At 45.6% G+C, this 16,084-nt stretch overlaps 4 protein-coding genes across 4 annotated transcripts in view; 1 reads left to right on the forward strand and 3 right to left on the reverse strand.

Annotated features, from left to right (window-relative positions):
* The window catches only part of LOC126564268 (carnitine O-palmitoyltransferase 2, mitochondrial), a 141,739-nt gene that overhangs the window by 94,682 nt on the left and 30,973 nt on the right, over positions 1–16,084 (reverse strand). The gene's annotated exons all lie outside the window — the stretch shown is intronic.
* Positions 1,742–7,174, forward strand: LOC126564623 (facilitated trehalose transporter Tret1-like). The gene is made up of 6 exons (XM_050221704.1): positions 1,742–1,820; positions 5,523–5,886; positions 5,960–6,303; positions 6,379–6,593; positions 6,675–6,875; positions 6,944–7,174. Exons 1-6 carry the CDS (start codon positions 1,742–1,744, stop codon positions 7,172–7,174), a joined length of 1,434 nt encoding a protein of 477 aa, XP_050077661.1.
* On the reverse strand, positions 8,280–10,664 carry LOC126564161 (zinc finger protein 761-like). Its single transcript, XM_050221115.1, has 2 exons — positions 10,633–10,664; positions 8,280–10,566 (listed from the first exon to the last, which is right to left on the reverse strand). The coding sequence occupies exons 1-2, from the start codon at positions 10,662–10,664 to the stop codon at positions 8,280–8,282; spliced, it is 2,319 nt and encodes a 772-aa protein (XP_050077072.1).
* Positions 12,594–13,386, reverse strand: LOC126565324 (uncharacterized). Its single transcript, XM_050222496.1, has 2 exons — positions 13,164–13,386; positions 12,594–13,069 (listed from the first exon to the last, which is right to left on the reverse strand). Exons 1-2 carry the CDS (start codon positions 13,384–13,386, stop codon positions 12,594–12,596), a joined length of 699 nt encoding a protein of 232 aa, XP_050078453.1.

Below are 16,084 nucleotides of genomic sequence, written 5' to 3' on the forward strand. Positions count from 1 at the left end.
AAATTTACTATAAATTTGTTTAATCAATATTTTTATGGAGATAATAGTTCGGCAACGCTGGAACCGAAAATAGCAAGATCGGTATAAAAATTCCTAAATTATTTCCACCAAAATCATAGTGGTTCTATTCATTTTTCTGCTTAGTACACTAGTGTACACAAGAAGCTGGCACTTTTTCCTGTTTTGTATACTAAACACAAATAGTAATAGCGAGTGTTTATACTCGCCATAATTATATGTGTGTTTATGGTACGATGGTTGTTGTGAAAACATTCAGCCACAGCACAATCGATCTTGGCACTCACGTGTAGAATCGACACTCACTCACTCAGTAAAATTAATAACTCCAGCTATATGAACCCAGGCCGATTGGGTGAGAGACTGCTATAGAAGCTGCAAAAAGTGCAAAAACAGAATCGAAAAAACACAAACGCCCTATTCCATTCTTCTATTCGCACAACAATGGCGTCTGGTGCGTCTGAGAAGCGTTTTTACTGCCCTCTTAATACGATAATTGGATACTATTTTCGTACACTGGCAGCAAACGAATACTGGGCTTTTCAATTCGTTCTATTCAAATGTTCTGCGCCGCGAGTGCGGTCCGGATTCGCTGCTGACTTTATTTTGTTCGATTCAAATCCCCACGGGGAGGTTACAATCCCTTTTTTTGGTCGATTTTTCGGACGATCAGAATTGGGCAAAAGTTAACCTTGGCGTACGCGGTGATCGCAGAAAACGGGGCACACTCTGCGCGGTGTCCTTGAAATGCAAAACATCAGCTATTTGTGCACATCACTTCCGTGGTACACACTAAGTGGGTATTAAAGCGAACTGTACGTCACAAACAATTCACTCGGATGACGCGCTCCCTTACTTTAATCTAGTTAATAAGACAAGCTTCTTTCACTTGGGAGAAAAGAGTCGCGTACACACACATACAATGCAGGTGGAACAGCATGGCCCCAAACGGCCATTGGCCCCCGCTCGCGCAGTTCTCTCTAAGCACAAGCTCAGTCAATGGCTCCCTTTAACCTGCCCACCCCTCCACCAGGGAAGGGACAATAAGAGATTCTTCTTGGAGTTCAGCGGCCGGCAGATAAACATGTCGCACGATGCTAAATCTCGCGTCATATCCAACCGTTTTTTTTATCGCGCGCGCACTGACATGATGCCCTTTTTCTTGGTGCAGAAGGCACCCCCAACAGCAGGGGGAGGATCACCGCCTACCTCACCGGTACACGCGGGTGCGCTACTCACACCAACAATCGCCTTAGGGCAGGCGCTGCTTCGTGCTCCTTGTGTATGTACGGAACCATTGATAGCAGGTGGCCACCCCCCTCCCCCAGGCGCGGGACAATCGGAAGTTACTGCTACAGTTACCGTACATGCACAAACACATACAGAGCCGCAGCATGTGTAGTGGACGGAAGTGGTCGCACGCAAAGTAGACGCAGTGGACTAACCTGGACGCGCCGGTCGCTACAAATCGCATTCGCGGTCGGTCCTCCAAACGAACAACAAGTAACCAAGCGCGGTTCCAGCGTGTTGTTGCACATTAGTTGGGTTGTTTTTGCCCCTCTCTCGCGCGCTGCCGTGATTCTTGCCATCCGGTGGATGTCGGTGTAAGTGTGATTAGTGATCGCGACCGGAGAAAAGCGTTATAAAGTGCATCGAATCACGTGTTTGGAGTGCGAAAATAATTTAATAAAAAAACCTCCCCTGAAGTGCACACACACAAACAATGACGGCCGAAAAGCTTGGTTCCGGCACGATCAAGCCGGACCGGAAGATAGTCAAGCTGTATTTGGCTGCGATCGGTGGTAATTATCGTTCGAATTCCTGCATCTACTAACCATTAGTTTGTGTCCAAATTTGACAATACGTGACCTCAGTGTCCGGATCCACCTTGCGGCTGGCTGACTGGTGGAGATGATCGATTTCGGTCGAGCGTTTATACCAAGTTCAATGTTGCTGGTGCACACCTCACCTTCACCCTAACTGCGTACTCGCAGCGTCCCTCACTAAACCGTCGGCGCCGATTGTAATACAATCGACGGTTAAAACCTATAATAACCTATGTAGCGGCGAGCCAGTCGACACACGAGTGCGCCACGTGCACGTGTTGTTCGTTCAACCATTTTTTGTTTCGTTTTTCTCACACCCCTGAAAATGCAGTGCGATCTTCTCACAATGGTTCGACGAGATCGGCCCGATCTACCCCACTCGCATGTGTGTGATCTTCACCAGAGTGGCGTAGTATCGCTGACAATGGAAAAACAAACCTATATCACCTGAAACACTGCACAGTTAGAACTAATGCCAAAGCCATTACCCAATCACTCGAGGATGCTCTATGGGGTAGTTGTGCTGGGGTTTGCCGAATGTTTGAAGAGACAGTGTACCGGATTTAAGCTGACTCTATTTGCACTGTCTGTAAGTGTCGCTCTCTCTCTCTCTCTCTCTCTCTCTCTCTCTCTCGCTCTCTCTCTCTCACTCTCTATCTGGATGTGTGTAAGCCTTTCGTAAGCCCAATTCCTCGGAATAAGGCGTCCCCCCACTCGGCGTTGGGGAAATTCCATCCCCACACACGCCGGCACAAGCAAGCACAAACAAAGGGACATCCTTGTTGAAAGGTCATCCCTTTGGATAAAACTGGGGGAGTGTCTAGTGGCAGCCCACTAGGAATCGCCAGGTGATGGAACTGAATGTGACACACACTGCATCGTGAAAGAGCCGTTTTACACAATTAGCTTCATTTTTGTGTTTTTTGTTTGTTATTAATGGTAGCTAAAACTCACTTTAGCTGTGTTAACTCAGCTGTGTTGTTGCTACTGCTGCTGCTACGGGCGACTTGGGGCTCCTCCGCGATGACGGGACCCGGCGTGTACCAAAACAACCTAGCAACCGACAGTCAGCCACCCACCTCGGAAGCTGCAGTTTGTTGAAGCTGCAGATCCACAAATCTGTGGGATAACACAGATAAGACAGACCGAACAGCGATCGGGTCGGTGTGAGGTGATATTTTTAAACCGTACCAGGGACGCAACCGACAAATATCTACAATTCGCGAATATTCGCGACCGTGTACGATGCGTGCGATGTTAGCGAGCTTTCGGAGCCGATTTTGCGCCAAAGTCGAGCATAGAGCGTGTGCCGGTAGGGAATTATTTGTCTTTCTTTTGTCATTTTAAATAAATGTCCTTGCTCCTATATTTTGTTGTTGGTAAGGATTGCGCAAGGACATTAACAAAACATTTATTTAGTATTAGAAATTGGTGACTCATGCAGAAAAAAAAACATCAAAAATACAGTGTGAAAAGTGCAGTGTACATACGAGCCAAACAGCAGCAGCAAACAAACAGAATGAATGAATTCTATTAACGAGCCTGGGTTCTATTGGGAAGCTTCCGTTTGATGTTGCGATTAGGTTGCGGTATGGTGTGTAGTTTTGTTGGTGAAACTGTTTGTTTGACAAATTGGTTACAAATGTAGCATTTAAAAGAACGGACGCCTCCACAAGAACGGTGGGACAGAGCTTGGAAGAGGTGTGACGATAGCACTCCGTTGGTCCCGGTCGGTATCCATTAGGTGTGATAGCGATCAAACAAGTGTTGCTCGACTATCACTCTCACATCGGTTACGACTTGCGTGGAGGGTGGTGAAGACCCAGCTAGAGGTTTCCGAAGAATTTGTTTTAAATATTTGAACATTGGGGACGGGAGAGTGAGACAGTTGGAGACATTCACCGGAACGTCCAATGCGAAGGAGGCTTTCTAAACAAGGTAGAGTCGGGGATCCAATTCTATCTGGATTGTTTCCTCGTAGTGAGGACTATCCAACTACATCTCATGACCTGCATGGCCTAGCAGGTCGTTAAGCCAAGAAGAAAATTTGTTCGGCTACTTTTTGTGGATAATATTGGTCATGTTTGGCGGTCCGGTGTTAAGTCGTTAGCAGCGCCGGCCTTCACACGGCAGGGCCGAGTTGAAATCCCATCCAAAATGGGTACAACTAAGTGGTATCAGTAAGTCTCTTATAAGTAATTGGAAGGCCGGTTTGTCTTTGTAGGTGGTTAAGCCAAGAAGAAGAAGCATATTGATCAAGTGAATGTTTCGTAATGTCCACAATAATCCCTGCAATTCACGGCATTTTCTTATATTTTATAGAGTACTTCGAGTTGCATAGAAACAGTTCTCAGTCTATATTAACCGTGAAGAATGGTTAGTTTGGGGATGTCTCGGTGACCAGGTCTCGAATACCATACGGATCGTTCCCGCGTAGTGAAAACTGGCTCTTCAACTAAGTGATTTTACCAAGACTAATAAGCCATTCGATGGCCGGCGTTTCCTTACAAGGTCTTCAAGCCAAGATGAAGAAGAAATGGCTGGTTTATCGATCGGAAAGATTTGGGAAGGGCAGGACGATGCACCTGGCTTTACAAGAATCAATATTCCTCAATGTTTGGCATTATGTAGGCCACCTTATTCATCTCATTATCCATCTGCAAAAAATACTCTTAGCTGTGCCGAGTTTCATTTGAGATTGTCCTTAAATAACAACGGATGATCTTTTTCTACAATACCACAGCAACACAAAACACGGACAGATCGTGGATAATTTCCAATTCAAAATCGAAGTTGAAGTCAATTTTCAACCATTTCAAGACAAATTTGTTGCTCAAAAGTGTTGTTTCTGACCAATGTGAGGGTCTATTATGCTTTTCCTACTTCGATATTCAAATGCCCCAGGAATTTATGATCGCAGACATTGTTTGAGATCATCTCCCCCCTCTGCATGATTATCCACCTGCAAAACTAATATGCTTTCAAGCTAGACCGCCAGCACTACTACCCCCAATACGATAGTAAACACGTACTTCAATCACCACACCGTATCAATCCAAAACACCGTTGTTTACCAAGCAATGTGTGGGAATTATCTTGAAGATCAAATCGAAGGACGGCGCCCCGACGGTGCGCCACTTCACCAACCAGCCCTAGACGAGAGATCCGTTCTGTCCCGAAACGAATGCGGAACGACGAACGGAAGGGGGACGGTCCACCACCACCTTCGGTGATAATTCGTGACCTTAGAGCCAGTTGTTCGATAAATACCCCTGCCATCGGTTGTGATTAACCGCAGCTACTTGGCGACTCTACCAATTCGTCTCAGGTACACATTAGATTCCTATCAATTCTGGAGGTTACTACCGAGAAAGAGAATGTCGCAAAACAATCGGAAGAAGGGCGGCATACTCACAACTTCTTTGCCAGAAGGCGTCACTAACCTGCCGAAGGGCAAGAGAGGGTTTGCATGATGCTCATCCAGAACGGGATGAAAGCAGCCGAAGATAAACGAACGACCGTTTCGTCACCGTGTGTCTTGTATCTTGATAATCGCTCGACACACGGTGAAGGTTCCATCAGATGCAGCGCCATTGTTTGGCGCGTAATACGTCGTCTTATCTTACCCACTGGATCCCGATGCATTTACCTTTCCTAATCGCTTTCGTGGTGTTGCAGCCAACATCATCTCACTGTCGCTGGGTACGGCGATCGGTTGGCTGTCCCCGTTTCTGCCCTTGCTCATCTCGACCGACTCACCGCTCGAACATGGCCCGGTGACGGACATACAGGCGACCTGGATCGCGTCCCTGCTGTGCATTGGTGCGTTCGGTGGCACTTTCCTGTTTGGCTGGAGTGCGGAGAAGTTTGGTCGGAAGGCGTCACTGCTCGCGACAGCTGTGCCGCTGGTAGGTTTCTGGGCTTGTGTTGCGTTCGGCACCACGGTGGAGGTGTTGTATGTGGCGCGGCTCTTGGCAGGACTTGGAGCGGCTGGCGTGTTTCTACTGGTGCCGATGTACATTACAGAGATCGCCGAGGATAGGTAAGCTGTTGGCCGGCATGATGTGTGTCTTCCCTGTAGTGAATTCTAACCAATTACTGGCTTTAATCCACAGAATACGCGGTACGCTGGGTTCGTTCTTCATACTGTTCCTTAACATTGGCACCCTCGTGTCGTTCGTAATGGGCAGCTACCTATCCTACCACCTGACGGCGTACATCCTCTTCTCGCTGCCGATCGTCTTTATAGCGCTGTTTGTACAGTTTCCCGAAACGCCACAATATCTTATCCGTCGCAACCGTGTCCGTGATGCGGAAAGCTCTCTGAAGTACCTCCGAGGGTATACGTCCACGCCGGATCATCTGGAGATGTTGCGATCGGAGATGGATGCACTACTGGTGCAGGTGTCCGGTGAGAAGGATAGTACGGAGCAGCATAGCATTTCTTTGGCTGACTTTGGTAAGTGACGTTTAGTAGGACATTTTATTGGGGCAAGTTTTATGCTAATCCTCCAAACCGCTACCCCAACTCTAGCACCACAATCAGCACGCAAAGCGCTTCTTATTGGGCTGGTGTTGGTATCGCTGAATCAACTGTCCGGATGCTTCGCACTGATCAACTACACGGCACAAATCTTTGCCGACTCTGGATCCGATCTTGATCCGAATATGGCCGCGATTGTGGTAGGTGCGATTCAAATTATCGGCTCGTATGGATCGACGATCGTGGTTGATCGTTGCCAGCGGAAGGTAAGATTATAGCCTACTGTTGCGTGCAGGGAATTCAATTTCCAACCGGATATCCAATGAGCTTCTCCTCTTCTTGAAAAGCACGTGTACATTGCAACGAGCTTCTTCGCTGCGATCGGTCTGTTTGCGATGGGGACGCATGGTTATTTGAAGAGCCAGCATGTGGATGTTAGTGCGATCAACTGGATACCGGTGGCGAGTCTTTCGTTCGTCATCTTCATCGCATCCGTCGGGCTGCTGCCGCTAACGTTCGTTATTCTATCCGAGATACTTCCACCGAAGGTAATTTTCGCAATCGATTTTTTGGGACATCTTTAATAAACGGCAATTCTTACCTTCATTCCTAATAGGTTCGTGGACTTGGAGGATCCCTCTGCACAGCGTTCCTGTGGACAATCAGCTTCCTTGTGGTGAAGTACTTCCCCGTGGCGGTTGAACTGATTGGACTGCACGGTTGTATGTGGGTGTTTAGTGCCGTCTGTCTAGCGGCCGGTCTTTTCAACGCAATCTTCATACCGGAAACACGTGGCCGCAGCATAGAACAGATCATACATGCAATGGAGAACAACATTAAGAGCTAGAGGAAATCGAAAGCGAGTCATCGTACACGTTTGGCGTGCTTGGGAGGCTGCCAAAATGTGTTGTAAATAGTATTTACAAGCTCTCAGAAAGAAAGGTTATTATTTATAGTAAATACCGTAAAATGTACATATTTATCAAGAGCATTTGTTAGGTGAGTTTTGCACACAGACACGCACGCACGAGTGAGATAAGCGGCAGAATAAAAGACATTGAACAGTAGGTAGAATCGACCGATATTTTATTTAGCGTTTTAATAATAATAAAAAAACACAGGAAGCTTTCCGCAGTAAAATATAATTCGCTCATTTTTCGCATTCTCTATCTGCTGTTAACAATTCAAACTGGATTGTCCTGGTCCGTTATGCAGCTTTAACTTCTTCGTCTTCTTCGTGGCCTGCGCCAATCGATTTCCAGGAAACTTGTCCATCTACGGCTCCCATCCTGCCGGCTTTGACTACCATCAGGATATCTGCACCGGCAACCAGTTCAGCTAGCTCTTACTAGACTTTTAATTACAACATAGTCCACAAAGGAGAACCTAGTGGCATCTGACAATCCAACTACGTGGTTATCCGCAAGTCTCGTACAGTAGTTGCCGCTACATTTTTCCGGCATTTTTGACAGCGCTCAACAATTTTTTACTCTAAGTTGTAAATATTTGTCCCTTGATCCACTATTTTTGACTCGTTTTGGATTAATGAAGAAAAGTAGGACCAATTCCAACAACTTTTTGAATGATTGAATAAAATTTAAGCACAACAAAGCTGTTACGTACTTAATTTACTATTTAAGTAACTAAAAAAGTAAAAAAATCGTTTTGTTTTCATTCAGTCATCCTGATGAACTTGAACATGTTCATTACACAAGAAGAAGATTAAACAGAGTTTCAATCCATATAATGGAACTTTAAGATAACTCAGTAGAATTTTTCAAATGCGTTTGAGTCAAAAAATGATGAGCGCTGGCAAAATGTATGTCTTGAAGACAAAAATTCCTGATTTAAGACCAAAATTTGCCGGAAACAACTGTAAGCCATTCGATGACCGGCGAGACCTAGCCAAGAAGAAGTCGATGTGTCTCCCGTGCATACCGAGAACTCCTAATCTACATTTCAATACCGTGCGATCGCTTCAGATGCACCTCGAGCGCACTCTTGTAATCGTACTGCTTCGAGCACCGGTCGCACGCAAACGCACGGACCGATTCGTGAGATTTCAAATGTCGCTTAAAATTGCCCTTGGTCGAGAACACCTTCGCACACACCTCGCACGTGTACGACTCCGGTTCGCGCGATACGTGCGTTCGCGAGTGATTATAAAGCTCCCGCTTATCGTTAAACTCCACCCGACAGTGATAGCAATAGAACGGCACCCGGGACGTATGGTAGTGAAAGTGGTTCTGAAACTGCTCGAACGTACTCAGCTGTCGATGGCATACATTACAAACCGTCGGTTGCTGATCATCGTTCACATCGTACGTACTTTGCGTCAAATCGAACTCATCGCTATGCGCCGGTCCACACTTGCCACAGTCTGCGTTCGAGCAGAGATGCGTCCTGTGATGATCGCGCAACATTTGCTGATCCTCAAACCGCTTAAAACACAACGGACAGCGAAATCCACCATCAACCTGCCCATTCGCAGGGTTTTCCGATTGTTCCAGTTGTTTCATGTTTTGTAGAAAATCAGTCGTCCCGTCCGCCACATGTTTCGCCTCGTGCTGCTGTAACGATTCCTCCTCGGTAAACGTTTCCGGACAGTAATTGCACGAAAAGTACAACACATTCACATCCAGCGAAGCATCATGCACACCCATATGTACCTCCAGCGCTCGCTTGTAGTAAAATCGACGATCGCAAACGGTACATTTAAATTTGTTCCGACCCAAATTGCCATTTCCCGTGCCACCACCCGGCTGGTTCACTCCCACCCCTCCCTCCTCACCCTCTCCCACCACCGTCGACTCTTTCTTTTGCTCCTTTTTCGGGCGTGGAAAATGCACCTTAAACATGTGCTCCTTGTGACTGGCCTTATAGCAAAACACCTTCTCACAGTGACCGCACGCGATCGTATGCTCCTCCTGCAGCTTCTCATGGTACTGCAGCTGGCACTTTTGATTGAACGTCTTATGGCACCGTTCGCATTTGTACGAGTTGGCCGCTATATGGGCCGCCTTTTCGTGCGTACTGACCGTGCTCTTGTGATTGAACCGCTTCTCACAGTACGAACATTTGTACGGCTTTTCACCGGTATGCAGCCGCATATGGATCGCTAACCGTTCCTCATTATCCAGCACCTTACTGCACCGGGCACATTTCAACGCCTTCTTAACCTTCTCATGGATCCGCAAATGTACAATCAGGTTCGATTGATGATTAAAGTGCTTCAAACAAACCTTACACTGGTACGGTTTTTCGCCCGTATGCAATCGCCGATGGACCTGCAACTTTTCGCCGCTCGCAAATACTTTACCACACTCGACGCACGAAAAGCTATTGTCCACCCCATTCTCGCCATGCACTTTCTCATGACAAATAAGCGTACTTTTCGTGCGAAACGTCTTATCGCACATCCGGCACTTAAAGTCCGGCTGCTGGGCGCCACCGACGGTCGATAGATGCGTTTTGCAGTGCTTTTCCAGCTTTAGCTTGGTTTCGAACGTTTTTGGACAGTTTTCACACTTGAAGGTGATCGGTTCCGGTGGTTCCGGTGCATCGTACGGCGATCGTGTTGCTGGTGGAGCCGGAACTCCGTACGGCGTAGGCAGCATGGGAGATGGAGTGGCCGGGGTTAGTATTGGTACGGCCGGTTTTTGCAGCACGTACGCATACGGTTCCATAGAGGAGGAAGACGGATCCGAGTGTTCGAAATACTCGTGAAAGTTTGACGGATGTTGCGAGCGCTGCATATGTTCCGACGGTCCAAGTTGGTGTGGGGAATGCAATTCGGAGGGTACCGTGAGCGGTGCTAGTGGTGGAAGATGCTGCTGCGGGGGTTGCTGTTGCAGATGAGACACATGATGATGGTGGTGGTTCGAAAGATGTGACGCCGGAAGTGCATGTTGTACAAATTGCTGTGGATGAGGCTGCACGTTGTACGGATTCGGCAGGTAGGGCATGTCGAACGGTTTTCGATGATAGAAAAGCGGTTTATCCGCTTCGTTCGATTCACCATAATCGGCTCCATACTGCTGTGGATGGTTCTGACTGTAGTTGACCGGTGGTGTTACAGTTCCGCCAAGAATTGCCGAATCACCCACCACCGGAATCGATTCCTGTTTGATGTACGGTGGATTAGGGACTTTAAGGAACGTTGGTGTAGTGGCGTCATTCACCGGGAAGAAGTTGCCCGAGCTTCCAACAGCTGGTAGGGGCTGACTAATGCTGCCACAGCTAAAATTTGTAGTGGACTGTAAGTACCTAGCACCCGCCTCTAAACGCTTAACCGGCTATACTTACTATGGTTTGTTATATGTATTGTTGTATTCCATCTCGGAATACGGAAGACGCCACCACCACCACCCGGTGTTTTCTTTTTATTGTCCCGTCCGTACTCCGTCTGCGAAGCTATGTATTCTAGCTAAGCTTCGCGGGGAGATTCCGTATCAAGAGGGGTGCCAGATATGGGGTGGCATGTGGTTAAAGAGTAACTATAAAATCAGAGAAAAAAGGTTTGAAAGTTAACTAACAACTAAAAAAACAATGTTTTTGGTAAACGAAAAGCTCGCTTCAATTTTGTTGTCAACAAATAATCAGGCATTGACAGGTGACGTTATGAAGCGGCGGCCAGATGAAGCGGTTTTCCAATAAACCGATCAAGTGTCGGTTATACCTGGCGAATTGTACGAGACTGAAGCGAGACAGTGAGTGAGTGTTTTGATGGCATTTGGGGCTTGAAGTTGTCGGAAACTTTTAATTGTTGACTAAATGTATCTCTCCATCGTATCTTTTTTTTCATGTTAAAATGAAACAGGCCATGAGAGATTTCAAAATCAACATTTCAAGCTATTTTTAGTGGTTTTGAAATTTTCTCACTTTGAAATCGCGATAGCAGAACTTGGCGCATACACAAGCTGCCTATCTACACGGAGCAATGGTGAAAAAGCTGGAATCACAAATTTGAGATTTTTTGGCAGTTTCGTATCGATTTCAACAGTTTGAAATTTCCTGCTGGCCTTATGGTTCGTTGTATTTGAACTTCCTGCTGATCTCGCACAAATCAACCAACTACTTTTCATAGTTCGAGATAAGCCAAAAAACAGGGAGGAAGGAAATAATCATGCTGCTCACTATAGTGAGAATTTTGCTCGCTGAGGCTGAAATGAACTTATCTCACTATGAAAATTTGAAGCTGTCAAGCAGAACCGCTTCAAAACAGGAACTGTCACACCGTGTATCGGGAAACAGTTTGGGAACAAAACGGAATTTTTGGGATTTTTTTGTTACTGTCCGTTCTCTTTTTGAAAATATGGGATCATATTTACGTAAAAGCAACGCCACTTTAAAAAAAAAAGATTACTTCACCTGAAATACTTTGCCCACATTTGCCAGGAGATAAGCTTTCTCGGTGACACCGCGTACTTGCACATGGATCCAACTGCACGTAGAGAGCGCCACACGAAATGTGATCGGTTGGCCTCGCTGCTCTCCTATCGTTATTGCAAATGCTTGGCATCGTACTGAAGACTTCGAAAGTCAAGAAGTTATCGCGCTAATGTTGCCAAAATTGTAGAGGAACCAGCAAACTAGCCATTTACCAAACAATGCACCGTCCTAATCGTATTGACAGATTTGATGTGTTTGTCACAACAGATGCAAATGCATCTTTTTTAACTCCGCTGCATAATACGCGGTGCAGCTTCTGATTGTAACAGCATTCGGAATTTCCATTCTTCGTAGAAGAAATAGAAAAGCTTTCCTAGATCTATAGGGAAAATAATTGACGAATCATAATGTACGCATAATATTTTGAGACAGAAATGACAGACCCAGTGCGAATTGATTATTTCATGTATCCACCCGATAGCAAAATTTTACATGAATTTCCCTTACTAAACCGCGTTCTTTGCTTCTTCCTTGTAACACCTAACAGTACACCCCCAAAACGGTTCTTCGGAAGAAATGGAGAACCCCGTGGTCATTTCTTAAAATGCACCTACAGTATGATTTATTCATGTAAACCGAAATAATAATTTTATTAACTTCCACAATCCGGGAGAGCTCCCACTCTCACCGGTATCGACGGATCAATCATGTCCGCCAAACATCGTATTCAAGAAGCTTGCAAATATAAATAAAAATTAAACTAGTCCATCAGTGGGGCTCCGTGTGCCGCAAATGTCAAGCGACCCAGCATTCCCATTTTTCTTTTTGTTTCTGCCCAGCAATCGTCGTCGTCGTCTATTGTGTTCCTTGGTTCCCTAGGATCCATACGGTGGAGACACTCGACAGGCGTCAGGCGTCGATGCCGAGGAATTGGATGACGAGGCAGAGGAGGAGGAGGACGAAGAAGACGACGACGGTGAAGGTTCCTGCTGCTGCTGCTGTTCTTGATTTTGCAGCCGTTGTTCCTGTTGCTGCTGCTGCTGATCTCGCACCCGTTTCCGTCTGGCGAGCCGTTTCTTCGCAATCGACAAGTACTGCATAATTTCACGCTTGGTAGTTTCAGCCGCCTCATCAGTCATGCGGCTAAGCACCAGCTCTAGATCGTCGAAGAATTCTGCATTCTCCGACCGGAACTTTATGTCCTGCGTTAGCTTTTCCGCCATCGTCGTCAGACAGTGGTATAGGATCATTTTGACCGTGCCGATCATCTGGGGCCGCGTGTACATATCCTGTATCATGCGCTTGAGATAGCTCTTGCCGCGAAGCTGCTGTGGTTCCGTATCGTCCTCCTCTGTGGTGTCGTGCGTTTGTGGGAGACAACAGCATTTATTTTTATTAGTTATGTTCTGGTCAACAAGGATCAACAACAACCAAAACAACATTACCTTCATCGTCGGAGATGATGTCCAGCATCGACTGGCCGTCCGTTTCCTGCAGGAAGCATATCATCGCCTCATCCGGGCAGGTCGCGAGACAAAGCTTATCGATCAGCGTTTGAATCTGCGCCAACCGTACGGTCGTTTCCCAGATCTGGAATGTGTTGGTCGAGATGGTGGTGTTGCTGCGTTCGTACGCTTCGCCAGCGATTGGCCGATTGTGGGGCTCCATTACTACCCCGAAATTTCCTGCGACGTCCTGGTCGTTCGGCCTCGTGTAACACCAAATTTACTACCAAAACAATTCACTACAAAGTAAGCGACAAACGGCTTCGTTTTTTACTTAATAAAAATCGGTTTCACCAAGCACACACACACAACTTTGACAGCTTTCAGTCGGAGTTTTTTTGCTTTTTCCTCATTTACAACAGATCAGCAGCAGCATTCTACTGAAAGTCCTTTACCAAGTGGTAACATGTTGAATGAAATGTTCTTTTATCTATTACCGACCCAAACCTTTCTCTGTCAGACAGCGGCTCTTAGCGCAATAATGCGTTGGACACGCAGTCCCGGGTATAGGATTCGTAGTAAACTCGATTGTCGCACGCTCTGCGCTCTGCTGCACTTTTTCGACCCAAAGCCCAAATCCAAACCTTGCTGCAAAACCACACACATTTGACAGACTGCGTTCGTCTACGATTTGTAAACAAACTCTCTCACACTCCCAACACCTACCAACCTCCTCCTCTTAAATGCTTTTTTTTGTTCTCTTTAACCTCTCGCTCTTTCTCAAACTTTCCTTAGTAGGGTGGTGAAAATTTACTGCCGTGGAAATTTAGGAAACAAACAACTTGACGCTTTACATAATTTACACCGGAACAAGAAAAACCCTTCATTATGTCCTCTATGCCTGATCTGTTGCCGGTGCTTATTTACATTAGGCACATTATATTGCATCTCTGGCGGACATTCATAAAGTGCTGTAAGAGCCTTCAGACGATTGAGTCGATTTGTAGTCACGGGACTCCTCAGGATTGTCCGGTTTTGCAAGTTTCAACTCTAGACTTTCTGAACTCAATCCAGCTAAAACTAAATCCTTTAGCTTACACCATCGCTTCATCATACAGATCCTGGTACGGGCAGTACAATTAGCTCTACAAGTCATTCAAGCCAGAAGAGCTCGTTTACGTGCGTTTATTCTAAATTATCTGCGAATCTGCGAATACGCGAATCTTCTAACCGAATAAAGGTTCATCAGACAGGGACAAGACGGCCATCCAGATAAAATCATCGAAAATTATGTAAAATACGAATAACAGATCAACTTTTTCATTACTATAAGCTAAGTGTAATTTTAGGTCACCAATTCCTCCACTTTCGGGGTTTGGAAAAAGTTTCACAACGACCAGAACATAGCTCCATACTGGCATTAAAATTTGTCTCCTTGAGCTTCTGGCATTTCACGTGTATTTTCGGTGAAACTTCGTGATCTAAAGGACCGTGTTTGCTCCTTTCGGTCACGAATCTCACTGCCTTTATGATTCTATGCCTTTTTGTCTCAACTTTTGCTTGAGCCTATTCATATTCAGATTCAGATATTATAAAATAATGCTCTATTTTGTTGATTCAGCAGAAAATAGATACAAAAATGATAGTTTCTCTAGTCACAGGTGCGAACAACGCTGTCGTCTAACTGATTTGTTTTATTGAAAAAATACTAGGATGCTCACTTGCCTCAACTTCCGCTATAACTCTACCCAGCATGCTAGCTAGTGATATTGAAATAAATTAATCCCAGCTGAACAATATAAAAAGTGAATTTCATCCCTATTGGACTTTCGGAATTGAATTAAATCCCTATTTGACTGGTGGACTAACCAATCAAAAACCGCTTTTGTGATATTATATTCGCCTCCCTAACATGCCAAGAGAGAGGAAAAGTGAGAGAAAAGTAATTTGTTTGAACTAAAACTTTTATTTATTTAAATTCGTACAAGTACAGCTGGATGAGACCCACCAGAGCAAACGGGATCTTGTGTGGATCGATTGATGCATTAAAAACAAAACAGGTATAAAATTCGGTGCTATTGTAGGTAACCTCCGACAGTATACCAGCAACACACGCACGCACGTACTCTTTGCTGCTAACTTACATCTTGATATAGGAGCGAAATATATTATCTAGCAGTAATAATCTTAAGATTATATAGCATATATATGTACACACATACGTATCAACAAAGCAACAATACAAACACGGTCACCAATTAACCTCTGGTTCGCGCTGTTAGAGGAGCAACAGAAAACAGTTTTAACAGTATATTGCTACGGAACATACTCGTAGAAGGATGAATTGATGCTGCCTTTGCGGTGGTGATCACGCCGATAACTAGCAAGCGTGTTCTTCCTCTCCGTTGTATGCTGCGATGATCCTTTTGATGTGGCTACCCACAATGATGACGTTCGTTCAACTGATCTGTCCCGGTCTGGATTCAACTGTCTGGATTGTGTCTTGGTGTGGAAGGGATAAATCTTGGGAAAGGATCAGCTCGACATTACGCCGAACTAGACGGGATGTTTTCGAGAGTTGCCGGACAGGAGTAACATGTAAGGGTTATTAAGGAATGCACCCAGGATGGAATTGTGTGGATAATAAGGACATTTTTCCCCCAAAACAACTGGATAAACAACAAACAGGCCCCCGCGGTATGTTGTTCGTGTCTCATAATGGATTTTCCGATTGTTTGCCGTGCCCTCGGGTATCTTCGGATAAGGAATTTCGGCTGATCATTGCTGTAGTGAGGTATTGGTGGTGGCATCTTGTTAAAATCTTCTCGACTAGTGTATGTATATGGGCCATATAATCTGAAAACGATGCCTTTTTTGAGCTTCAGCCACATCTGTTGCATGTCCATCTTGTTCTTTGTACG

This window comes from Anopheles maculipalpis, chromosome 3RL, assembly GCF_943734695.1.
Source record: "Anopheles maculipalpis chromosome 3RL, idAnoMacuDA_375_x, whole genome shotgun sequence".
Taxonomy (NCBI): Eukaryota; Metazoa; Arthropoda; class Insecta; order Diptera; family Culicidae; genus Anopheles; species Anopheles maculipalpis.